This window comes from Lissotriton vulgaris, chromosome 12 (assembly GCF_964263255.1).
Source record: "Lissotriton vulgaris chromosome 12, aLisVul1.2, whole genome shotgun sequence".
NCBI lineage: Eukaryota > Metazoa > Chordata > Amphibia > Caudata > Salamandridae > Lissotriton > Lissotriton vulgaris.
Window position 1 is genome coordinate 148,085,659 of NC_141700.1, and position 26,929 is coordinate 148,112,587.

Genomic DNA, 26,929 nt, shown 5'->3' on the forward strand with positions numbered 1-26,929 from the left:
AGTTGTTTTGGCAGCGAAGACAAGGGCGATGAGTGGTGCAAGCTGCAGTGGCCTCCTGGTCAGAGCCCGGCACTTAATATTTTACAAATGAAACACTGACTGGAAAATGGAAGAGTGGGAGGGTAGATGGGAAAAAGGAAAATAAGGGCGGTGATGTTGAAACCTAGCCTAGTAGGCAGATAAATACGTGCTTTTAGTGAGCTTTTCGCTAGTGAGTCAGTAAGACGCAGGCCTCGGATTTCACGGGGCTGGGCACTGGCAGGGAGTGCCCGCCCGCCCACCTCCAGCGGGGTGTTCCCTTCCTCCCACTATAGGCGCTGGCCGCAGCTTCCCTCCTCACTCTGGCCTGGGGCGGTGCCGTGCAGCTTCCTTTCTCTCTCCTCTGCTGAAGGTGAGTGCATTACAGGGGAGGGAGTGTTTCTTACCCTCTGCTGATCTGATTTAGCCTGTTATGGGGGGGCTCTGTGCGCCTCCTTGCACCCCAGAGGCGCGCGGAGAGGCTCGGCGACCAAGTGAATGCGTGGCACTGAGAGGAAAGGCGAAAAGAAAAAAATAAACCAGGAAAATACGAAGGGGAGAAGCGGAAGTTGGAATCCGTGCGAAATCTAGATTCAAAGTCGGGTGCAGTGATAGCGCTAGGCCCGGGGAAGGGGGGGGGGGGGGGGGGGGGGTTGTAAAGCGATCCGACTTCTCAAAGCTGCCGGGGACATAAACAACTTGCAGGGTCGGGTGTCCGCTCCAGGGAGCATCCCTCCCTCCATCCGTCCGTGTGGTACAAGGAAGGGAGTGTGACCAGTGCTTGAACTGGGAACGTAAAAATGTACAGTGCTTACAGTCCTGTTGGAGGGTTCATCTGGAAGGGACGGGAGGGCAGCAAAGCGAAGACGACGGTGGGTTTGAAACCATTTAAGATATACTTTTTAATGGGAAAGGCGGAACTCTGCATTTTATCTAAGGGACAGGTCTGGACTGGGGGAGCTCTGCACGCTATGCAGAGGCTGAACGTAGTGAGCCGGAGCTCTGAATAATACCAAGATACTAAGCAGAGGCAGATGGAGCTCGGAATACTACCAAGGAACTAAGCATAGGCAGATGGAGCTCTGCACGTTATGCACAAGCTGCATAGGGAGCAGGAGCTCTGAATACTACCAAGGAACTAAGCATAGGCAGATGGAGCTCTGAATACTTCCAAGGAACTAAGTATAGGCAGATGGAGCTCTGAATACTTCCAAGGAACTAAGCATAGGCAGATGGAGCTCTGAATACTTCCAAGGAACTAAGCATAGGCAGATGGAACTTTGAATACTACTAAGGAACTAAGCATAGGCAGATGGAGCTCTGAATACTTCCAAGGAACTAAGGATAGGCAGATGGAGCTTTGAATACTACTAAGGAACTAAGCATAGGCAGATGGAGCTCTGAATACTTCAAAGGAAGTAAGCATAGGCAGATGGAGCTCTGAATACTTCCAAGGAAAATACTTCCAAGGAACTAAGCATAGGCAGATGGAGCTCTGAATACTTCCAAGGAACTAAGCATAGGCAGATGGAGCTCTGAATACTTCCAGGGAACTAAGTATAGGCAGATGGAGCTCTGAATACTACCAAGGAACTAAGCATAGGCAGATGGAGCTCTGAATACTTCCAAGGAACTAAGTATAGGCAGATGGAGCTCTGAATACTTCCAAGGAACTAAGCACAGCAGTGAAGCTCTGAATTACACGAAGGATCCACTCGTAGGCAGCTGGAGCTCTGCGCGTTATGCAGAAGCTGCATAGGGAGGGGGAGCTCCGAAGAACACCAAGGAACTAAGCATAGGCAGCTGGAGCGCCGCACATTACGCTTCAGATGCCCCCGAGGTCTGCCCCGTTCTGTGCGCTGCAAGGTGGGAGTGGGTAACAGTTGCCTCGGTCCCTCCTCGGCGCTTTGCTCTGTCCTGGGATTCTGCAGGGCCTCCGAGCGGGAAGATGGAGGCCGCTGGCTGCCAGTGTCTGCTCTTTCTGTCTGCGTTTGTTTACTGTTAATCAGGAGCGGCAAACAGATGGGAACAGTTATTCATTGTTTATTTGGAGAGCGCGGGCCGCTCAAAGGTTCCTTCGGCAGACCTTGTGTCGCGATAAAGGAGGAGGCCGCACCCAGGGGCGGGGAGGCGAGCTCTGCTCAGGGAGGAACTCTGGGATATGCAAAGCCCGCCCCAGTTAGAGGAACTCTGGGATATGCGCCGCCCGCCCCGGTTAGAGGAACTCTGGGATATGTGCCGCCCGGTCGTCATCTCTGAAGCATCCGTGCTGCTGTCACGCCTGGGGCCGGGAGGGAATCCTGGGGCGGCAGTGCCTGCTTGAAGAGCTAGGGGAGGAGGTGAGAGTCAGTCCAGCAGTGAAATCTTGCATCTGCCGGGCCTTCATTTGTCCGTAAGTGAATGTAGAGATTGCTGTCTGAAGGAGGCAGTCATACTATGAGCAGAAGCAAAGAGTGCATAGTGGAAAACCTAACTGCTTCTAGGCGCTAGCGGGAGAAGAGCAAGCAAAGGCCAGATGAATCACAGAGACCTGAAGGCCTGTCTTTGAAAGGAGGGAGGGTTGGGGGCAGATATTGGTGGCTGGTGCCCCGCAATACACACCAGCCCTTCCAGGCCCTTGAAGAGGCACTGGGTAAAGAATGTGATTCTGGAGTTGACTGGTGAGCACTGGTCTTCTGCGTTTTTTTTTCAGTTTTACTGGCAGCCTTAATCAGGCCAACTACAGTTTTCTTGGGCCCCGTGCAATCTTTTAATTAGGGAGGCCTCGGTAGCGGTGCTTAGTTATTCGAGGTGGGAGTTGACTGGTGCACCAGTCACTAATGGGTGATTTCTGGCTTTGGTGAATGGGATGGTCTTGTTGACACACCTTATTTGATGGAACGTCAATAGGAATTTTGTATCTTCAGGGTAAGGTTCGTGCCCAGATCACTCCTAGGTTTTCTTTTTTACTAGTATTTTTTTCATCTGATAACTTTTTGGGGGACGGGCTGGATAGAGGAGGCTTTCTTTAGCTAGTTAGTAGTACCCAGGACACAAGTTGAGGACACATGGGGGTAGACGGCGTCTACCCACTCTTTTCACAGGGTGGACGCCGTCTCTCTTCCCAAGAAGTTGGGCCCAACGGACATGAGCAGCAACATGGCCTTGTTATTTTAAATTCCAGCTCAGCCTAAAACAGAAGCCAAAGTTAAGGTGCCACCCGGCCTCCTTTTGACTGAGTATTCTGGGCTAGAGTTAATGGAGCCTCTCACCTAAATGCAATGGAGGGGAAACAAAGGCACTTATCACTTCACAGGTGCTTAAAAGAGGCATGCTTTTGACTTGTTCATTCCTGTGCATAAGGCATATGCATGCACTGTCAGAATGTCAACTACATTGGCCTGTCCCAGTATTTACACAAATAACCTTTTAAATACCACTATTTTGTTTTATTTCTTTCATAGTGCGTTGTGCTACTTACCCAAATGCAGGGTGTCAGAGCACTTCACATCACACCTACGCATTATACAAAGATAATAAATCATATGTGTGTAAATCGTGTACAGGATGTATTATATAAAACAGTGAGGATAATAAGGTGTAGGAGTCACATATCCTTCACAGCTCACTGTGCTATATTAGAAGGTTTACAATTTATGAACTGAAAAAAACACAAGCATTGGCAATGCCAATAGGTTTCTTCTATGCAAAAGCTATTAACCATGACAATGTGTTTTAACCATTTTGTACAGCAGCCTGGCTGCTGTTCAGCATGGCTAAAAAGTAGTGGCATGGAGTGGGGTGCACTGGAGTAGGGTAGATTGGGGTAAAGTCGAATGACGTAGAGGGGGGTGGGGTAGATTGACAGAGTGGAGTGTGGTAGAAGGGTGTGGGATGGATTGGAATAGGGTGGAGTCGGAGAGTGAAGTAGAATCACGTTGTAGATTAGAGTGGGGTAGATTGAGGTTTAGTACACTGGGGTAGATTAGAGTGGGGTACATAGGAGTAGGGTAGAACGGGGTAGGTTGGGGTAGAGTGGAGTGGGATAAGTATTGAGGTAAATTGGAGTGGAGTGGGGTACATTGGGGATGAGTGGATTCAGGTTGACTGAAGTAGAGGCGAGTAGATTGGAGTGAGGTAGAGGGGTAGATTGGGATAGAGTGGGGTAGATTGTAGTGCAGTAGATTGGAATGGAGGAGTGGGGTACATTGAATCAGAGTAGATTGGGGTGGAGTGGCGTAGATTGGAGTGGAGTGAGGTAGTTTGGAGTAGAATGAGGTAGACTGGAATTGGGTAGATTGGAGTGGGGTATGTTGAGGTAGAGTGGCGTGGGATATATTGGGGGAATGGATAGATCAAGGTAGAGTGGAGTGGAATATATTGGGGTAGAGTGGAGTGGGGTAGATTGGGGAAGACTGGAGTGCAGTTTATTTGGTAAGAGTGGAATGGGTTAGAGTGGAATGGGTTAGAGTGGACTGGGGTAGAGTATAATGGGGTAGACAGGTGTGAAGAGGAGTATATTGGAGTGGGGTAGATTAGGGTGGAGTGGGCTAGAGTGGAATAGGGTAGATTGCAGTGGGATAGATTGGGTCGATTATGGTAGGGTAGAATGGAGTAGAGTTGAGTGGGGTTGTTTGGAGTAAGATGGATAAGAAAAGGGTAGTTTGGAGTGGGTTAGATTTGAGTATACTGGAGTGGGGTAGATTGGGGTTGGCTAGATTATGGTGGAGTTGGGTCAATTGGAATGGAGTGGGCTAAATTGGACAGGGGTAGATTGGAGTTGAGTAGGTTAGATTTGGATACATTAGAGTGAGGTAGACTGGGGTAGATTTAAGTGGAGTGGAGAAGATAAGGGTGGAGTAGGGTAGACTGGAGTAGGTGGGGTTGATTGGGCTAGATTGAGTGGAGTGGGTAGATTAAAGTAGAGTAGATTAGGGTAAAGTGGAGTAGGGTAGATTGGAGTGAGGTAGGTTGGATCATAGTGAGTGGAGAGGGATAGATTGAGTCCGAGTGAGGTGAATTGAAGTGGTGTAGATTGGGGTGGGTATATTGGAGTGGGGCAGATTAGGTGGAGTGGGACCGATTAGGTGGAGTGGTGCAGATTAGGTGGAGTGGGGTAGATTAGTTGAAGTGGAATGGGGTAGATTGGAGTAGATTGTAGCAAAGTGGGGTGGGGTAGAATGTGGTATCCTGGAGTGGAGTGGGATAGATTTGAGTGGGGTAAGTGGTGTGGAGAGCTGAGGCATAGAGTGGTGTGTTGTGTTGTGAAGTGAGTGGTGTAGATTGGAGTGGCATGGAGTGAAGTGGCATGCCGTGTTGAAGAGTGTGTTATTGGAGAGGCATAGAGAGGAGTGTCATGTCGTAGAGTGAAGTGCTGTAGAATTGAGTGGCGTGGCATAGAGTGGAAGGGCGTGGAGTGATGTAGTGTGGAATATGCATGATGTGGTAGCACACTGCAATTACGGAAAACACATTTTCAATTGAAATGACCATTGCATCTGCACCGAGAAAAGGTTTTACTGCACACAAACAATAATTTGTGCAAATGTCATCACCTAGTGTATTGATGTATTTTGATAATATTCAAATATTTGTTTCCACATTTCATAATTACAAAAATGTGCCTCATTTGTACTATTTCTGAAATATTCTGAAACATCAGCACAGTTCATTTTTTTGTGTGCTAGAAAAGAACATCCACTCCTTCTACTTTTGCATTGATACTCAGCAGGATTGTTCCATAAATGCTCTCACTTTGAAATCAGAGAAAGACAAGTAAACACCAGGATCCCTCTGTGACATTTGACCTCTGTCTTTGAATGCACAGAACATGGGACAAGATAAGAACACGATTTAAAGGCCTATTTACAGAAAGCTAGGTCACAGAAGAATATAGTAATCAAGGTTTGAGCAATGGGACTGATAAACTCAAGCTGGATAGCCTAAAGCAAATAAAGCCAGCAAATAGAAATCCAGAGAATGTAAGTTACAAACCACAAATCCAATGGGAAGCAACGGGCAGAATGCATTCTTAGGTCAGCTTTCTGAATGTCCAGAAGATGAGCTTTCTGAATGTCCTGAAGATGTCTTTAGCTAACAGCCTAAAAAGGATCTCTTTGTTAAAAGCAGTAACCCACTCAATCATCTACATAAAATAAAAATCTGTCTTCTGCGTGTCACATGTGCTTTGCAGGAGACACATTAACCCTTTTATGCTACCTTGATTCAAACTGGGTCTAGAGAAAACACAGATCTCTCGGGGAAGTGCATTAACCTCCAGGGTTATCTTACCATTATTTTTATTCCTTGAGATTTACTGGGCGCACAAAGATCTATGCAGCAGGTGCCTTAACCCCATAAAATATTTTTAAACGCAGACTTTGCAACCTATTAAGGAAAACACATTTTCTGCCACATTTCTCCTTGTTGCAAATTTGTATGTGGCAGAGTTAAAATAAATAAATGTATAAGTTGAGGCCCAGATTTTGCTCCACTTTTTTGTCACAACTCTGACACAAATTCTAATTTGTTAAATGCACTCAAATGTACTCATTATAAACCTGCAAAACATATGTGTATGGTATTAAGATCTGATGTCGCGTTGTGTGATGTCACTCCCTATATTGTGATGCAATGTGCGATGTTAGGCTCTGTGATGTCACGTGCAATTATGTCACTTACATGCTGCCTTGGCTTCTCTTTTCTGCACATGCACTGGGTAGTACATTTAAAGAGGAGTTTGTTTCATATTTTCCAGGTGTAGCCTGCCCGTGCATTAGCCCTTAATCAACATTGCTCCAAATCTCTGTCTGGACTATTTTTTTCAAAAAGTTCTTTCAATAGGTATATTTCAGTACCAAAAAAGCAGTGTTGGCCGTTCAAACTAGTATAGTTTCTGCTTTATTTAAGAGCAGTGAGGCCTTTCATTTTCTCAAAGTTACTCCATTGTAATTTAACACTGGCACAGATAAAGTACCATTGGTCTGATAAAACGTTGCATGTTACCATATTACTAGAGCTGCGGCATCACAATACAGTGCCGTGCAAAATGAAAGACCAGGACTGGAACATGTCTCTGGTAAAAAGGAGACATCTTGTAACCTATTGTCCTATAAAAGAAACTATGGGACCAATTCATAAAGGCATTTTCGGCTGTCAATATACATTTAAGGCTGAAAGTACATCCAACTTACACCTCCCATGATTCCTGCCAGGCGTACATGGATTTAATACTGCAGATTTATCAGCAATGCATGTGGAAATAAATACTACCCGAAGCATGGGAAGTGGATGTTTCAAGACGTGGTTAGCCTTGTAAGTTTTATAATACCCCAGACCTGGACATTAGTAGGCATCAGACCCAATGGCGGCTGGCATGGCTTGCGGGTGGCGGGGCGGGCGTTGAGGGGGGAGATGCACAGGGGCGTTGAGTGCGCAAAAAAAAAACATAGCTTGCCGTCGGTCCCACGTCTCTGCTCCTGCTCTACTCTACTCGTCTTGGAACAGGAAGCACATCCAGGCCCCCCTGACCAATCACAACACTGCAATGCAGCATTGTGATTGGTCTGAGCTCCGTGACACAGCGCTCAGTCAGAAGCTGGAGCGACGGGCATGTTCTTCACGCAGGCTGTAATGCAGTCTGCATGGAGAACAGGGAAAGTGTGCATGACTGGTTTGGGTCGGCCCGAGAGGGCAGACCAAACAGTCACTGCGCACTTAGGAGTGGGCAAATCACTCCTCCCCTGCTCTGAGAGCCCTGCACACCCGCCACCCCGCAAAGCAGCACGAAGCACAAAATGATAATAACGCAAAGTTATCATAATTTTATGTTTCGTGCTATGCACTGCTCAAAAGTAGTAGGGCGACGCTCCTTTGCCATAGTGGAGGAGCCGCCACATGCTGCAGATATGTCACAGTGACGCCTGGAAGCCTGCTTCTAGCGCACCTTTCCAACTACGTCTGTGAAAATGTGTGAACTAAAAAACAGTAAAAGAATGTTTAGGCGAAAACATCTTCGCATGTGTTTTGAGCTTTTTTGTGAACTGGGCCCTCTAGATTTACATTTTGTACTTTGAATTTGTAGAGCAGGCCTGACCCAGGAGCCGAGGGCACTAACGGCACTCCTAGAAGAGATGAGACATTGTTTCCCTGATAAGGCTGGGTTTGGGTGGCTTGCCAGGGTCACCGTGCCCAGCCCTGCCTCCTTCCAGGAGGTACCACTGAGCTCAGCTTCCAGTCAGCCAGGTGGCGGCGGCCACGCCCTCCTGCTCTCTCGGGTGTGTCTTCCATGGAGTTCCTGCTGGCAGTGGACTCCGGCCGCGTGAAAGGCTTGGGCGAAGTCCAACGGGCGCGGTTACGCAAGCGCCAGCGCGAGGCAGAGCTGCGGGCGCGGTTACGCAAGCTCTAGCGCGAGCTCCTGGCGCGCCCTGCACGGGATGAGCGCGCGCAAGTCTCAGCAGGACACGAGCACTATCTGTTCTGGGCTCTCACGCCCACAGCAGGATGTACAGAGATAAAAACAAAGATAGGACCCGGCCAGCTCCCGGAAATAGCGTCACCGGTGTGTATTTGTCAGGTAGCTCGTCAGTGCAAGAGGTGCATGTGTGTAACATAAGGTGACGTGGAAGCAATAAGAGCTGACTCAGCCTCTCGCCACTTCAACGTGGATGAAAGGAGTATGTTTGAGCTTAACTGCCCAGGGTAAACTTTGAGCAAGTCCTGGTTTTAGACGCCATCTCTTCTCCAGACTTGCAGTTTTTCGTTATCACTATGTGCCTCGTTGGAAGAGATATAGAGGAATGATGATCATTGCATTTACTCCCTGTACACAACCTCTTCCGTCAGTTTCTTCCGACAACCACATGCAGCAGGCCTCAGAAGACAAGACACCAGTCACCTCTGTCCTCTGAGCCGAAGAGTGGTCACTTATGCAGGTGGCTTAGCCACAGCGCCTGTGCAGGCTGCTGCCAGCGAGGACATCACAAATGAACACAGGTGGCTCCACGTTACAAGAGATGGCACGAGAAATGACCCTATTTGTGGAGGAAAGGGAGCGTCAAAATTGCTAAATAGTATTTTGACTTAAGCCATTTAGAATCCTTATTCCAGAGCAACTTTGAAAACTGGTTTGTGAGTTTCTTAATCACAATCCCTCAAAAGGCGCACATCACGCACGTCCTCTCTAGATTGTGTTTAAAATATGACTTGTCTACTTGTAAGGTTCAACAAGGGATGCATGTAGTAACTTTTTTTTTTTATAGCCGTACCTATAGTAATCATTATGGATAGGACATAAAGTGTTCACAATGATAGCGCACTCACGCACTTGGCACATTCACCCCTGTGCATACACGATCTAGCTCAGACAATCCACCTTGGGAAAAATTGGTTAGTAGGCAGGATTATCACTATTAATTAAAGTTATGCGGTATCCACTGAACTTTGATTAAGGTGGAAGGGTTCCTGCAGCCCTGCCTAATGAGGTAGGGGATGGCAGGTTAATTCTAACTGGGATACAAATAGGAGGACTTTCACATTGCAAAACTATGTCGAAGCAGAGGAAAGTGTGGAGAAAAAAGAACACTGCTAAACCAAATGTAGTATGTTCACTTCCAATCTGTTCAATTAGAGACATGGGCACCAGTTTTAGGTCAAGAGGTGCCCTGATCATAATGGGTGCTGCATGACTATGAATCACCCTGCCTACACCTGGGGGACAGAGCTGACAACACAAATACAAAAATGTAAGTCAACATGTCACCCGTTCTAAATACCAGAAGTTAGTTCCTTTTTGAGAGCCCTCAATATGGGAAATGAGGCGCAGGCAGACGGAGTAATTTCACCAGTGTCATGCTGGACACTGAATCTGGTCCTGGGCTAGGTTGCTCGTAAGTTAGGCATGAATGGGGCGGGTTATGCTTTGTTATCTAACAAAGCACGCTTATGTTATGGAGAATTTGTTGAGCGCACGTTCACCAAAAGGTCTCTTGGCATTAAGGTAGAAAACTAGCTGCCGTGGTAAGGATTAACCATAGGTTTGTCTGAACAAATAGATCTTTAAGTATTTCCTAAATAGCTCATGGTTTTCAATAGAGCTCATTTCTAGGAGGGAGTTCCAGGTTTGGGAAGCAATCACTAAGAACCTGGCTCCTCCTAGGCTCTTTTACTTACTTCTCATGCTGAGCTGGGCTTGCCTGGGACGGCTTGTTCTTCGTTGTGGGCTGAGAGCCTGAACTCTTCAGCTCAGCAGCACTTGGCTGGGCTGGTTTATGCTCATTTATTGGTCGATCGCATGGCTAGGCTTAGGCTTAGCAGGGATGGGCTGATTTATGCTTAGCATAGCGCACTGTGGTAGACTTCCCTTGGCCAAGTTGAGTTGAGAATAGAAGGGCCATGGGTTTACTATGATGAATTAAGACTCTTAATCTTTACGAATTAAATTGTTCAGCCGATTTTGGTTTTAATAAATTTAAAAAGTTTAATAAGGTTTTCAAAATGATTCATGCTTTTTTACTAAATGAGTTTAAATGTGATTTAATCGATGAATCTGTGCTTTTATGATCTGTCTGTACATAGATCGAATAAAGATTTAAAAGAAAGAGTTGTGCCGGGTTGGATAATGCTTAGTAGTGTGCCTTGCTAGGCTCGCTTTATGCTGAGCTGGGGTGGGCTAGTTCATGCTTGGTTGTATACTGTGCATCTGGTTGGAGAACTCTTGTACTTATCTGGGTGTGGCAGGGCTGGTTTATGCTTGTTGTGGGCTAAGGTCAGGGCTGGGCCACACGTATGAGATGGGCTTGGCTGGGCAGCTTTCTGCTTGGTGTGGGATGAGTGCCCACTAGTTCTACTCCTGTTTTGTATCTCAATTTTTAATTGTTTTTTCATATACATTCAACCTATAACCGATTGAAAAGGTAGTCAGTCTGTAGAATCCAAGATAACATAGAAACCAGAACTTCTGAGAAGTCACTGATAACAAGAAAGACACTACAGAGCATAACCCCTCCAGATAGATATGATGCGGCCAAGAAGGAAGGAGAGCCAAGGAGAATGATAGGAGAAGGGACAAGGGAACAGGGCCGAAAAGGCGTGGTGCCAGGCCCCCTGGCCCTCCCCCAAGAAGCCAACTCCCACCCCTGACATAGCCAAAGGCCGGAGATACAGGATGGTACTGAACCGATTAGCATCAGTGTCCATATGTGCTCGTGCAGGGCGTGACCCCAGACCTCCTCAAGCTTCTGCAGGTGGTTATTTAGCCGATAAATCAGCTTTTTCTAAGTGGCTATGTTGTGCGTATCAGACAGCCATGTGCAGTGAGACAGTGGCATGGCTGATTTCCAATTGTGCAACATTTCCACCTTTGCTACTGCGAAGGCCGTAGCCAGGCAACGCTAACCATGGTGCGTTAAGTCCAAGAATATCCACATGTCATGGAGCAAGGCCAGACGGGCCATTAATTGCAGTGCCACCCCTAGGTAGGGCTACTCCTGTTTTTTGCTGTGGAGGTTCAATCTTTGTTGTTTGCGGAGTACCTGGCTGCGCTACTCTTGTGTGGGCCCAGAGAGGGTTTTGTATGGTTGCGGTCTGAGACTCCAGCAGGAATACTCTTGGGCTGGGCTTTGCTGAGCAGTTATATTTACTGTGGGCTGAGTGCCCAAATGGTCTACTCTTGTGTTTAGCTGGGCAGGGCTATGCTTGCTAGTGGGTTAGGCTAGGTGCAAGGCGGGTCTGTGATCTCACCTGGGCTTGGACATATAATGGCAGCTAGGGGATCAGTTTGTCGCATAAACCACGTGTGTTCTCTTTGTTAACAATACACTAATCAAGTGTTGCCCACCTCAAATTGGTTCCCCACAAATTTGAACCATAATTATACAAGAATTTAAAACACACAAAATGAGAGGCAACTTTAAAGCAAACAATATGTATCAGCCAAATGTTATTTATATAAAAAAGAGATGAATCAAGAGGTGTTGTCCTTGATTCTTCATTCAAATTTCATTTTGTAGTTAAAGGAAAGGACTTCGCGCAGTCAACGCGTTTCGCCCAGTTATGAGCTTCTTCAGGGCATCTAAACAAAGTGTGACTATCTTCTATCTTTGACGACGTCGTCCCTTATATGGGCTTAATCCTCATTGGTCGATTCTCTATGGTACATAATGAAGCAATAAGATTTTTGTCTCGCTCTGATACTTTCCAGTTCGTTTCTGTTTATGTTAGGTCATATGTCATTAACCATGTTCGGTTAAGGGAGATGGAGACATGCGGTTTCGGCATCTGGTGTGTATTTTTTTATATAAATAGCACTTGGCTGATACATATTGTTTGCTTTAAAGTTGCCTCTTATTTCGTGTATTTTAAAATCACCTGGACTTGTATATAAACTGGCAGAGTTAAACAGTAAAAAAAAAAAGAAAAACCAAAGGTGGTGATGGACGGAGCGTTGACAATACAAACACCCACCCCCAGTCAACTGATCTGGGTTTAATCCATCACCGTTCTTTATCTCACTCTGCCACCCCAGTTCAGACATGGCCATATGCAAATCAGTCTGACCCTGTGCCTCACGTCTGAGCATACCCTGCCAACTTAGGGCAAACAAAAAAAAAACAAAGGTGGTGATGGACGGAGCGTTGACAATACAAACACTCACCCCCAGTCAACTGATCTGGGTTTAATCCATCACCGTTCTTTATCTCACTCTGCCACCCCAGTTCAGACATGGCCATATGCAAATCAGTCTGACCCTGTGCCTCATGGAAACAGTCCAGCCCGAACTGCCAAGCCATGTCTTCCCTGGACCGGAATCAAGCTTCCCAGGACCGGTTTCTGGCCTTACAGCCGTCTTCAGCCAGGCTTGCTTGACTCCAGTGGCAAAGTGAGCAAGGGACTCACGTCTGAGCATACCCTGCCAACTAGGGCGAACAAAGAAAAACCAAAGGTGGTGAACAGTCCGCATATCTCTGGTAGTGTACTAGATAAGACTCAGAAATGGACTGAGGTCTGAGTTTTGCAGGCTGTAAGCTGGACTGGAATGGACAATACACTGGGTGTTCTGCTCTGGGCTGTGGACAAAACAACACAGTAAGATAATTCAGTGTCACATGCACATCTTGCAGTTTTATTATATATCATTTTCCAAACCAAAAAGTTTGTAAAATGGTTTCTGCTCTTATCAAGCCCCCATTACACCACTACCCCTTCACATACGCTCCTCGTGAGATTTCCATTCCACAGTTCTTTTTATTCTAGGGAAGCCAACTCAGTCTCCAAAATAAGTAAATGGAGCCTATTAATAGCTCGTATTATTCGCGCCTTAAAGAAAATTCAGTTTTAGTGTGCTAATTGTTTTTGAAGATACTGCGAACAAATCAAATTGCTCAATAGAATCAAACAAAATCTGATTGGTAACTTTTTTTATCCAGCCTCAGCCTACATTAATTACCAATGAGAATCCACCTCAGCAACAGGCCAGTGGCTAATTCTTCCAAGCGTGTAAATACAATATTGGCTCTAAGTAAGTGAACTATGTGAAAACTATTAAAGTGCCATGCTAATGAAAACACGAGGGGGCTACTCACTGAACAAGCAGAAGTGGGCTCAGGATTACAGGCCTGCACACTCAGTCATACATACACAATCATATTACCAAGGTTATGAAGGGCGTACATGGCCTTCTTGTGCAGGAGAGGAAGCCTTTAAAGCTCTCCTTATTGTTCATGACATTCTGCAACACCAGAGTCTGTCTAGACACCTTATCACCCTCCCACTTGGTGTCCCAACAGTGGACATCAACCCTACCCTCAAGGAACACACTGCCAAAAAAAGAAAATATAACATAACGTGTATTTGTAAAGCACACGTTCACCCATGGGTATCTTGGCGCTGAATAACAGATGTTTATTGTTACCCAACTCAATGGAACTCATTTTATCAACCTCAGATGGATGAAAGGCTGAGTGGACCCGCCGGGATTGGAACCTGTGACCATGAGGTCGAACACAGGCCCCTGCAGTGGACGCATTAGTCCACTCAGCCACCAGACCTGGCCTGGTCTGGTACCAGCTCTCTCTTCTAAAGAAAGTATAACAGCATCTTCCAGAAAGCGACTTCAGAATTGCTGTTCGAGCCCTCATATTTATGCACTCAGATGGTTGTAACACCCTGCTCCACGGCCTCCCAGTCTCCATATTGGCACACCTTTAGTGGATCCTACTCACCGGAACCAATGCCATCCAGGGCCTTAAGACCTTTGGTCATATCATCCACATCCTGATGGGACCTAATTGGCTCCCCTTGCTGGCCTGCATCTTCAAAATAAGCTGCATCATTTACGAAGCCGTCACAATGAGCATCCCTGCTTATCTTGCATACTAGTTCAGGTCACCATCAGATTGCAAACTAAGAAGTGTATTAAAAAAAAACATAGCAGCAGACCTTCTCCAGCTATGCACCCAGGATCTGGAACAACATTAGAACTGGGTGTGAACTTTTGCTCTGCTCGCGGAGTTCGCAGAATTTTCCCACTCCGCGCTCTGGGTAGCACACAGAGTTCCAAAAAACTCTGCTCCACGTAGCAGAGTTTTTTTTCTTGCTCACAAACATTGAGTTGGCAAGTGCGATTGAGGAAAATCTTACTCCAGACCACCTTCCGCCGAGATTTCTCAACATGGACTGTCACAGGTGGGCGCTACCGCTCACGTTGAGAAACCTTCCGTTCGCGTTGAGGAAGCTGCCTCTCAAGTAGAACATCTACTCCAGTGGCAGAAAGGAGCAGCACCCTCTTGCGTTGCGCATGGCACCACTCACGCTGATTTTACAGCACGGAACAAACACCTGCCAGTAAAAATCAGTGTGAATGGTGCAACCTGATGCTTACTGCTGCTTGCGGAATTCCTTATAGCGCAGCAGAGTTTTTCGGTCACTTCACGGTGTTCCACTTCGCGGAACTCCGTGAACTTCACCTAGGCTTAAACAACGTCCCCCATATGCATCAGCACCACCTCAATACTGATTCAATGTGCGGAAATGTTGAAGAAACACCTCTTTAAAGAGCACTACATCATAATGCATTAATAGTCCACAAACCAGCTATCTCTTCTACCACTTGCTGACTTGTCTTTGAGCTGATACAGCTCTCTGCTGCATCTTGCCTTTGTCCGCTTAAGAAATACTTCTTACAAACATATATCCCATAACGTACTGGTCATTTAAACAGTCCAGTACAAAAGGATTAGTGGGATATTTTTGGAAACAAACGTCTCTTTATTTTGAAACCTCTGTTCCATCCGCCTCCGACGTAAAATTACTTGAGTGGAGATGCAAGATAAAAACACTTCCTTTCAAATCTGGCTACGGGCCAGTGCTTAATTTGAGACGATGTTTCCGGTGCTTGGCACCGGCACTCAATTGTCATCACCACACTTATGACACTCTGCCACATGGTGGAGCTGCTAATCTAATTTAGAGCGGAGCCGAACAACGGTTGTTTATGAACACAATATACATTAAAAATACTAATACCTGCTTCCCCAGCCATTCCATTAGCTTTGGGGACCTGGAATAACCTGAACTGTCACACTTGCAGGCAAGAGAGATGGTTAACAGTTGTTTGGTACCGTAATTGTCAGCAATGACAGGGGCGATGGATGGTGCAAGCTGCAGTGGCCTCTGGGTCAGGGCCCTGGCACTTATTATTTTACAAACTAAGCAGTGGCTACAGCCGTACAGCAACTAAGGGAATCTGCTATCGGTGTACTCATGATCACCGCCTGCTGTTTCAGGCGTTCTGCCTCTTCTTCCTACCCGGAACTACCTGGACTCCGACAAGCACTGTACTAAAATCTTAATGCATGCTAAATCAAATAATAAGCCAAGGCTAATATCTTGTTAATGTCAGCAGAAAGTAGCTGCCTTGCTAGAAACCTGTGACACAGGCCACCCAGTTAGGGAATTGGTTTGAGTTTTTGGGACAGGGATAGCTCGTTGCAAAGAGGGTGATAGTGTTGTTTGTCTTTGAGCCTCCAGTAGCTCAACAGTGCCAGACGATCCTCTAGCTCTTTTTTTTCCAGCATGTTGTGATTTCCCAGGGATATCTGATTTAGGACATAAACCCACTTTGCTGTCTGAGAAACTCAGCCATACTGTCTGGTGCTTGTACGAGGGCAGTTTGATTCGAGGAGGTGCTTTTGTCTTTCCATCTTCCTTTATGGTAATTATAATCACATTTCTAAAGTGCATGATTACGCCTTACATCGTATCCCAGCGCTTGGAAGAAAGACCCGGGGAACAACAACCTGAAAGTCAAACCCTACCAATGTTTACATATAATCAGCAGACTCCACCGCAACCCATTATAGCTCTATATAAACATGCCCCTGAGCAGATTGAAATAACCAAGTTGGTGATGCCAACAATGATTGACTTGTTACGGGGAGACCACCCATAGGTTTGTTTGTTGTGTGATCTTTGGATCTGGCACTAAAATCACAACTGTTTCATGAGGTGGACTAAACATCAACATTGGGTCACGTTCCTAGTCTCAAACGAATATCTGTGTGATGGAGCCAGCCGAATGGAGGTGTCCTGCCACTCTGGAGAAACGTGGGGGGACAGAGGAATAGACATGCTGGAGCTCTTCCACTCTTGGGGACAAGCAATCTAGCTGGGGAGGATGGCTATGGCGTCTCCGGAGTGATGGATCTTAAAGAAAAGAACTGGGCGAGCAAACATCCCAAATATGGAAAGTAAAATGAAAACATGCCAGATGGACGTAGAAACAAATATATGCATGTGGTTGTACATATCTTCATGAACTATTGGAAACGCCAGATTTACCAGCGTTTGGAGACATCGCTTGAACCAGTCTTTGCAGTCCTTGACTTTATATCTGGATGTTGGTTTCCAGATGCATTGGCCGCAGTTGGTCCTGATCGGATGGCTGTGGTTTATATGTTGTAAGTGTAGCGAAAAGAGCTTAAGTCATCCTTATGGGTGTGCAACAAGTACACCTCTACTTTGCCGGCATGAACGCCACGTGCACAGCTGAGCACAGTATTGAGTGATGGTTGGTGGAGGACAGGCAAAGGTGCACATTAAAAGTGTGGAGTAAATCCTGATTCTACACCTAAAGGGAGTTATTGGCTGAACCAAGATTACAGGTGGGGTAGTAAAACAGTCACCCTCAGGTTTTTCCATGGACCCATTCCACGTGAAGCAGGTAGAAGCTATCCAGGGAAATGTGCCGGAAAGAATAGAAAAACCTGTGGAAACCATTGCATGAACAGAAGGCCATTCTTCATTCCCTGGGACAACCCAGAAGAGTGGTACAAATCGAGAGACAAGGTAGACCACATATAAGGCCTTTCCTTCAGTGTGTACATGCTGTTTTGCTGCATGACACTACATTGATGTCAATAATATCGACCTTCAATAATACTGCATTCAGTAGATAGCCTACCACTAGATCGCCACGGTAAACATATAATTATTATTCTTACCTCTAATTACCAAGACATACTGCATGAAGTCGTGGTGGGTAGGCCGATATAGTGCCGGGGCGTGTCCTATGCTAAGGTGGAGGAGCGTCGCCCACTGCTCTCAGAGCAAGAAAGAGGCAAAATAAAAGGATAACATTATTATTATGATTTTATTTTTCGGGGCTATGGGACTGGATGAGGGCGGGCGGGACTGGTGCCACAGGGGGGAGGAGTGGTTCATGCACACTTTGCATGTTCCCCACCATGCTGTAATGCGCAGCCTGGTGGGGAACATTCGCAGGCTGCCTGTCCCCATCTGAGCGTTGAACCAGGGCCCTCAGACCAATCTCAGCGCTGCATTGCAGCTTTGTGATTGGCTTAGGGGAGGCTGTGTGCTTCCTGCTCCCTGTACTCGTCAGGAAGCGAAGCTGAAGAGAGACCACGGCCGTGAGAAGATAAGTGCTTTTTAAAATTTATATTTTGTCATCCTCCTCGCCCTGCCCCCTTCATCCCTGCCTGCCACTACTGTATAGTTGATGCAGTGTTTTTGTCATGCTATATAACACATTCTATAAATTGGTAGCAACCATATGGCAGTTTAGATTATCATCTTACTAGTTGGTAGCCTTTTCAGCATGAGTAAGTTCATTTCTGCACAGACATTCTTTCTGATTTTGTGAATCAGGATTCTATATTTGGTTGTGGAGTCCTGTTTTTATGAGCTTGCTATTTGCCACATCAACAGTAAGACATCATAAAGCATCCAAATTGAACGATACTGCTGATATGATGTGCCAACAATGCAGCAGCTCAGCTGATTAGTAGGGTGGGGGATCTCAGAAGCAGGACACCAGAAAAGTATTTGCCTAACAAAACGATCCCAACATAATTTGTTCAACGGTGCAATAAGAAGAGAAACAAGACTAAAGCTACAGAAAAAATTAAAAAAGGTTGCAGTAAACCAATGCCATGCTTTAAGATTTAATGCATTGAAGTGCAGAGTCGTGAGTTTGCAGGGAGAGCTGTGTGGGACAGGACGAGTGATAATAATGTCATCGTTGCACAGTAGAGAGATTTTGCGGTTATGCTGGCTAAGAGTCATCGTTTCAAAACACGGTGGTGAGCATGGCCAGGTGAATGTCAGAGTAGGCAGACAAGAGTTGTGCTTTTACCACATTAACGAGTCCTCAGCTTGATGTTTTGAGTTTCTGCAGCCATATTTCCAGAAGATAAACTGAAAGACAGTCCAGAGTAGGACTATCGCAGATGGTGCAAAGTCTCACGAAAATATGGCTTGAAAGAAAGAAGAGTGATGGTGGGCTGTACTCATCAGACCTCTCCTTGGAGACTCAAGAAGACGTTCTTCATGAAAGTGGGTTAATGTATGGAATCTTGTTCTAGGAGAAGTTGTGGGAGCAAAATCAGGAAACATTACAAAAAGGGTCAGACAGACACACAAGAGTAATAGTAGTGTGGAAGTAAAGACCATGTTTGAGGCTGAGTAGGGTGTGTGGTATTACCACAGGCAAGGGAATGGAACAATTGGGGGGACTTGTAAATGTATGTAAATGTATAGGCATTTATATAGCGCACTACTTACCCGGAGGGTCCCAAGGCGCTTCGACCGCTGCGAAACCCTTCCTGGCTTCCCTGAGAGATGGTCCCTTAATGGGTATCTCCAGGGTGAGACCAGGCATCCCCGACGGTCTGGTGGGGCCGTTAGTGAAGATGAGGCAAGCTAATGCCCAGAGTTGCCGAGTGTGATCGCTGATCAGAGTGGGCACTGAGGCGAGAGAATTATCGAGTCCGCTGACCCTGGTCCAGAAACCTGCCGCCCCGGGAATCGAACCCTGGTCCCGGGCCGTCCTCTGCTCTCGGGTCTGCCGCCTCTAACCAGTGATCAAGACATCTACTGTGAGTTGAGTGTGATAAGTCAAGCTCGCTACCTTCTCCAACTTCACATTTTTAACAATTGAGTTTCGCGCTTCTACAACTTTCACAATTATTTCGTGATATCACTCACTATGATGCGTCCCACTTCCTCCCCTCTGTCGCTCTCTCTTTCTTTCCCTCTCGCCTCTATGCATTTAAGCCTTTTACTCTATACTGCGTCCTAACCCTGGCCCTCAATAATCCACAGCATTGGGAAATCATTCAGTGGCCCTCCTTGCACTGCACTTGATGAGTGACATTGATGTGCCCGGGGAGTCTGGAACGCTTTATGGCATTCAGATCACGCTGCAATCATCTAAGCAAAACAATGGTGTCAATTTATTCAAAATGAGGGAGCCGCCTAGCGCTGGGAAGCTTGACTGTCCCTCCAGGCGAGAAAGGAGTGTCTCTAGAGACAAGGAAGCAGAACAGGACATGAAAAACTGGTTCTTTCACAGAGAATGACCCGGGTAAAGTCAAACCGTATTCCATACATTATATAGATGTTGATCTATAAAGCTGCAACAGTTCACAATTTTATATTTGTTGTTGATTAGCCTTTATTGAAGCCTAAAGGGTATTTGATATGCATAGCCTCAAAAGTTTCCTGAGATACAATGGTTAGAGGGGAACGCGACTGTTAACTAGGGCTTTGGGCTGGAGATGCTGTTTAGGATTCTGGGGACAAGCCAGGCCGAATCGTGGTTGAACATTAATTGCAGATTCTTGAACATAAAACACTTTAATTTTGAGAAAAACTAGATGGCAATATTGGTTTGCATTAGATTTTCGATTTAGCAATAGCACGCTCTGCAAGCATTGGATACCAAACAATTTTCCTTGTTCTCTGGACTCCAGGGTGTGTATGATTTGAGGATTCAGTAGTTTTCATTCTTCCAGTGCGACTGAATATTCATGCTCACTACAGTGGGCTCCATCCTTCAGGATGATGGACATTTTGCTCTGTGTTCCAAAAAAGGGTCTTACATGCAGCCAGGAATTGCATTGATTAATGGATCCTTGTGCTCTAGACAAATGCCAGATTTGAAGAAACCAGTTCTGCTGAAACATTATCAAACCTGGTTCCTCGTATTGTTCTAAATAAAGTACATTTAACAAGACGTCACAATCAAATCCATTGCGGTGAATGATTTTCGTGCTAAAAATGTACTGTCGCTGGGACACTTCCGTTGGGGGTAGCCGTGCGCTCTATAACGAACGCTTTAACCGCAGCGGTTTTTACGCCGCGGTGTGGGCGTTCTAAAAGGTGGGCGGGTCTTCGTCTGCCGTTGGCCGACGGCGCAAATGTGGAGGGAGTGCTGCCGACGGGAGCACGGAAGGGGATAAGCTACATATTATTATTATGTACTATGATCATTTTGTTTTTGGCATGGATCATATTGATCCCATTAAATGACCCAAATACTTCACCCCCTATAGTTGTTTTAAATTGTTCATATTGTTTTTTCTTTACCCTTGCACAAACTCTACATCCTCTTTCTTTTGTTTTCCTGTCAGAGTGTAAGCCTACATATCCCCTCCCCCTTCATATCCCCCCTCCTTCTGCCTTCTTCATGACCGTTTTCTCTCCCACACCACTTCTTGTCCTCTTTTTTTTTTGGTACGTCTGATTGGTGGTGGTGATGTGAGAACCCCCAATTTCCATCGACCTCCCTTACTTCATGCCCTTTCTCTCCAACTCTCCACTCACGTTTTACTCACTCTGTCAGTCTTTTCATTTACATATTTTTAAAAGGTATTTTGCTGTTTCTACACACCAGCACTGAACTTTTTCTTTATTCCTCCATGAATTTTCAAGATTTATTTTAATCGTCTGTTATCTGTTCAGCCTCTGATGCTCTTTCTAAACTGGGTCATGGTTTATTTATTATGTTGCTGGCCCTAAACTCCAAACTCAGTTTATATGCAATAAAAATACTCTTATAATGAAATAAATATTTGGAATTGTAAGTCCGTTGTAATTTTTTTCTGCATATCAGACCGGGTATTCAATCTGATACCAGTGTTTATTCTTCTTTATAAAACCGTGTTTTCACCTAATTTGAGGTTTACATTTTTGGTGTCATCTGGAATGTGAATTCTAGTTACTATTTATCCAGCAAACACACTAACTTCGGTTAATATATAGAATGGTGGATGTACATTGGTTATAAAATGGGAAGCTTTCGACAAATAATTTCTTGCTAGTTTCTTTTTCTCCATCCAACCTTGTTCTAGAATAAATGTTCTACATTAGTTTTGTGTATAGAATTAATTCATAAATCTTCATTTGTTTTTTTTCTTAAAAGATTAGCAACGCAGTCTGCAAAGATGGTGGTACCAACTCAACTGGAACAAGCCATGGAAACCCTTATGTTTACTTTTCATAAATATAGTGGAGACAAAGGCTACTTGAACAAAGATGATCTTAAACACTTCATGGAAAAAGAGTTCACTGAATTTCTCAGGGTAAGTAGCAACTGGTGAGATATTTATACCAGCCAGTAGTAACCTTCCTCATACACATAAGCCTATCATACTTAAGAGTTCTGATCTTCTTCAATATTGATTTTGTTTCCCAATTCCTTGACATTCAAGTAACGGAGGCAGAAGAGCCAGGAATAGTGAAAAAGTAATTGCGTTTAGGGTAGAACACACCCACCTAATGGTGCCCAATGTCCTGTGGATTCAGTTTTGGCAATATAGGTATTAAAGATGGGCTTGAGCTAACAACTCTCCTGTTGTTTAGAGAGAGATATGTATGATCCTATCAAGTCACCCCACTTTCACATGGAATTCTCCAAGTTTGGACAGCTACAAGGGAAGATAAAATACAATCCAGTTTTTTACAAAGACATAAAAGCACTAGTACATAGGTCAAAGCCACAATGCTTCCTGTCACGGGTTGACATCTAATCTTTACACTTTTAAAATTTTCATTCCCAGAAATCCTAGAAACATTATATGTTGGGCAAAGTTTTGATTGCACATAGACATGCAAATTTATAAATGATGACTAGATGTAAATGGATTTACAAAAGTGAGTTTAGCTGGCCCACAGTAAAGTCATATATAAATCACTGCACTGTGATTGGTGTTCAACTGTTGATGCAGATTGAAAAGAGTTCTCTCTCTTACATGTCTCTTTCCTAAGACTCCTCGAAGCTACCGAGATTTAAAGGCCCTGCACAACATCTTCAAGCTAGGGGAGCCATTCTCGCCACCCGTAACTTGGAAGTAACACATAGCAGTGACTCAATTCAATTCAAAAGTAGCTTTATTCGATTTTAGCAAGGAAAATCATAAAAGCACATTTTAATACAACATAATAAAATGAATTCAACTCAGACGTAATATAAAAATAAACGATAAGAAAAGACTTTGAAGTTTTAAAAAAGGTATATATCAGGATTCAGAGGACAGTCACTTCATAGATGCTCTGCACCTTACTGCAAATTTAAAAAAACTAGCAGCTACAGTAATGGTATGTTCATCTTCGAGCATGTAGAGCTTGAGTAAGGCTGGTCTGCACTGTCTTAGACCCCATTGTTTCAAAAGTGGTAGGAGATGTTTCTTTCTACCCCAGTCGTAATATTTGCAGAATAAAAGGACGTGAATATTGGATTGCTTAGAGGTATTATCACAAGGACAGACCACCAGATTAGTGGACCAGTCATTGGTGGTGGGAAATGTTAGTAGACGGTAGAAACACTCCGTCCTCATCCTTGTTAGCAGCATTCTTGTGTAGGTTGGAATATGCGTAGAAAGATAGGGGGGAATGCCGACATCATGGAGTAAGAGCTTATGGTGGGCAATCGATAGTTTGTTACCTTCAATATAAGAGCGCCTGTCTTCAAGTAAGCCTAAACAACGGGCCTTAAGGTCCTTTTTTAGGATGGTTGTGCATAGGGTCGGGTTGGCATATAAATCGGCTAAATCCAAAGATGTTAGGAATCTCCGTACGTAGGCAAGCCAGGATATTTTTCTTGAGTCACTTAAGGCCATACAGTCCTTGATCACATCTCGGTTTAGCACAGTTTTTTCCGAAGTCCATATTTTGTGCCATAAAAGAATTGGTGCGGTTTTAATTGTGTCCGAGATATGTACACGGGCAAGCTCGTTATGGCAGACTGTGGTGGAAATTGATCGTGGCACAGCCAGCAGGTATTTTAAGAATGCATTCTCGCTGGTTTGTATCTCTCCACAGTCCGCCAGACCCCAAATTCCAGCCCCATATGTTGCAGTGGAAATACATTTAGCTGCAAATATATCCAACAAGATCCCTACCGGTTTCCCACCTACTTTTGTGGCAAATTTCTTTAGGGCTCCAATTTGTCTAATGAAAGCCAAGTTACGGGTATGAATAGCGTTTTTCCATGACCCTTTGCTATTAAAGAGTATGCCCAAGTAAGTAAAAGTTTTTTGTGAGAGAGATCTTGGATGCGTTAATAAACGTGTTGCAGGAAGTGTTCTTCTTTTTACTACAACACATGGTAAAGGTTTTACTTACGTTGATCTTTAGTCCTCTCTCGCCCATAAATGTTGAGAAGGCTGACAGTGCTTTTTGTAGCCCTAATTGTGTCCTTGACATGATAACGGCATCGTCCGCGTATAAAAGAATTGGGACTGCCAGGCCTTTTATTTTAGGGTAATCAACATCCAAATTCGCGAGGCAGTCGGCGACGCTGTTTATATATAAATTAAAAAGAAAAGGGGCGAGGATGCAACCCTGTCTAACCCCCTTTTTGATGGGAAATTTACTCGTGCAACTTCCATCCTTGCCGTAGCGAACCTTGGCCCCAGCTCCACGGTACAATTCTTTTATGAAAACAAGTATATTGGGATCAACTCTCATGACAGTAAGGGTAGACCACAGTATAGAGTGGTTAAGGCAGTCAAAAGCAGAGCTTAAGTCCACGAAGGTCATATATAAATTACTCCCTTTTGCCGTCACATATTTATCGGTAATCAAAGCTAAGTTGAGGCATTGTTCCACTGTCCCAAGGCCAGAGACAAATCCATATTGAAATTTGGACAAGGTGTTGTTTGCCTGAGCCCATATCTGTAGTTGGTTCAGCAGGACTCTCCCCGCCACCTTCATCATGGAGTCCAACAAAGAAATGGGTCTGTAACATTTTGGGTCCATTCTTTCCCCTTTTTTGAAGATTGGTATTATGATGGCTTCTTGCCAGGTTTCAGGGAATCCTGTGTGGGCATAGGAGTTAAGAACATTTGTGACAATTGGTGCCCACAGTTTGATGTTATCTTTAAATAAATCTATTGGGATTCCATCCGGCCCAGGGGCTTTGGCATTAGAACTTTCGAGAATGGCCAGTTCCACTTCTGCATAATTAAAATGGATGGTGAGTGGAAACGACTCTGTATAATTTCTTTGTATCTCGTTACTCTCCGTTTGATGAATGTCAAGGTGGGGTGGTTCAATCTGGGGTGCCGCTCGCCTTTGAGGTTTAGCAGTGACTCTTACTAACCCTTTTAGACACTGTTAAAGTAGACAGTGTATATTTTTTGTGCGTGAGGGTAACCTGTTTCTGAGCACAGCCAAGCCGAGCAGATACAAGGCGAAGCGATTTACCCCATAGCACTATTTGTGGATGAGTGTAGAAGCCTACATTGACCCCAGAAGTCCTAGTATCACCTTTCACAATTTATCCTTTAGAAGATATTTCTTCTGAAAGAGAAAGATACGGAAAGTACCTGGACGTGCCCGCCTATTTTCTGGTGCACTAAAAAACAAATTGCTCAACACCTTATTTGTGAAGGAAGGGAGGCAAGTCGCGTGTTGCAATATCTCTGACATGCAGCAGCAGAGTGCCTTGTGACATGGTACAGCCTGAAAGTCGGTGGTTGATTATCTTGATTGTGCTATGGGCTATACACCGCAAGTGGGGCAGCCGCGCCTCAACGCTTCTATGGGAGAACGATAAACCACACCCCAAAGAAAACATCCTTAAAGACCACTGACCGCGTCTTTATCTCTCAAAGACCATGAAGTATCTCATGTTTGTCATGTACTCTTGGGTTTGATGATGTACTACTGGCAAGCACTGAGAATGCCTTGGTTGTGATGTGAAACACTAGTGCAAGCAACAGTTCATGGGTGATCCTGTTGAGATGGTCAAAGGAAAAGACATTTCTCCATAAGAACAACTGCCTTGTTCGAATGGCACGAAAAATAATGCGTCTGCAGATAAATAGGTTACCACTCTGAAGCCTGAATCGGTTTCTTTAATCGCCAATGTGAAGGTGCAAAATGTACGTTTGTGCAATACATATTTAGATCATGTTTTCTATGCATGTTTTGATTACACTGTCACTGTCCATCTGTGCTTCCAACACGTCATGAGAGTTCATGGAATAGAAGACATAGTACTTTGTACCAGATAGAGAAGGCTGTATCAGACGCCAGACTCATTAAACACCTATGTTCATCTAAAGTTTTCCTGAGTAGCCTTACATCCAGTATATCCAACCTCCTTCCCAATTTAGCTCTGGTCTTGATAGTCCAATCTATATTCTTATTCTTGCCCCCAGAATGGGTTGTGCCTTTTCACATTTGGTGCTAACTAAATAATTTGAAGCTATCCACATGAGAGTTTTTAATTTTATCTGTGCAGTTACATCAATTTATCCCACTTCCCGTACAATTGAATTCTGGTATTAGTAGTTCAATGTAAAACTGGAACTGAGAAGAACTACTTTATCTTTGCAGTTAGCAAAATTTTAAACCAGACCCCTTAATGTGGTGACTTATTTGTCTTTCCACCCCTTTCTGTCAGAACTGTAACATCCAGAAACCTCCTTTGATTTTATGTTTGTTTCCAACAGAACCAGAGGGATCCTTTGGCAGTGGACAAGATCATGAAGGACCTAGACCAGTGCCGGGAAGGACAGATCAACTTTCAGAGTTTCTACTCCCTCATTGCTGGGCTCAACATCGCCTGCAACGACTACTACGTTGCGCACATGAAGCCCAAGTCGAGAAGCTAGAAATGCTATCCAACACTGGAACCCTGCGCTGCCATGCAGGGAGCACAGTAGGGATCAATGAACTTATATGTTCTCCCTGCGAGAGGGAGAGTGAAGTGATATTCCTTAATGAAACTCTTGCAACCCTCCACCCCTGGCTTAAAAAATATACCCCTGGCTGAAAAAATAAAGACCCATGGCTTGTTTTGGTACAACCTGTGAGTGTATTTCTTGTTCCTTGTTCCATACAGGCCGACTTGTTTTCACACGTTGATTAGATTTTTTTTAAAATTCTTCACTGCACCCCATTCTGCACGCACATGTTTAAGATAAAGTGTAACCCACACAGCCTTTTTCAGCCATGAAAACAAAAAACACTACATGCTTTTTCTCTTAATGCATATATTTTTCTAGATGCAGCTAGCAGTAGAATCACCAGAAGAGGTGTGGGCGTGGGATTCTTGTGCCCAAGCTGGATTTTTTCTGCCCCCTCTTATGCTCCCATCAAGAGGGATGGCTTTCAGTAAATACAAACC

The 26,929-nt window shown here is 44.9% G+C and overlaps 1 protein-coding gene across 2 annotated transcripts; it reads left to right on the forward strand.

Moving 5' to 3' along the window:
• Positions 1-195: 195 nt before the first annotated feature.
• Positions 196-26,608, forward strand: LOC147673715 (protein S100-A10-like). 2 transcript variants are annotated; one of them, XM_086947633.1, is made up of 3 exons: positions 196-391; positions 21,716-21,875; positions 26,253-26,608. In XM_086947633.1, the coding sequence occupies exons 2-3, from the start codon at positions 21,738-21,740 to the stop codon at positions 26,412-26,414; spliced, it is 300 nt and encodes a 99-aa protein (XP_086803759.1). In that variant the 5' UTR covers positions 196-391; positions 21,716-21,737; the 3' UTR covers positions 26,415-26,608. The 2 variants fall into 2 exon arrangements, with proteins under 2 accessions (XP_086803759.1, XP_086803760.1); XM_086947634.1 differs by lacking the exon at positions 196-391 and adding an exon at positions 2,242-2,410.
• Positions 26,609-26,929: the final 321 nt, after the last annotated feature.

Bases quoted from the DNA above. Each gene is read 5' to 3' on its own strand.
- LOC147673715 (XM_086947633.1), top strand. From the start codon at position 21,738: ATGGTGGTACCAACTCAACTGGAACAAGCCATGGAAACCCTTATGTTT. The intron at 21,876-26,252 runs GTAAGTAGCAAC...TGTTTCCAACAG, and splicing joins AGTTCACTGAATTTCTCAGG to AACCAGAGGGATCCTTTGGC.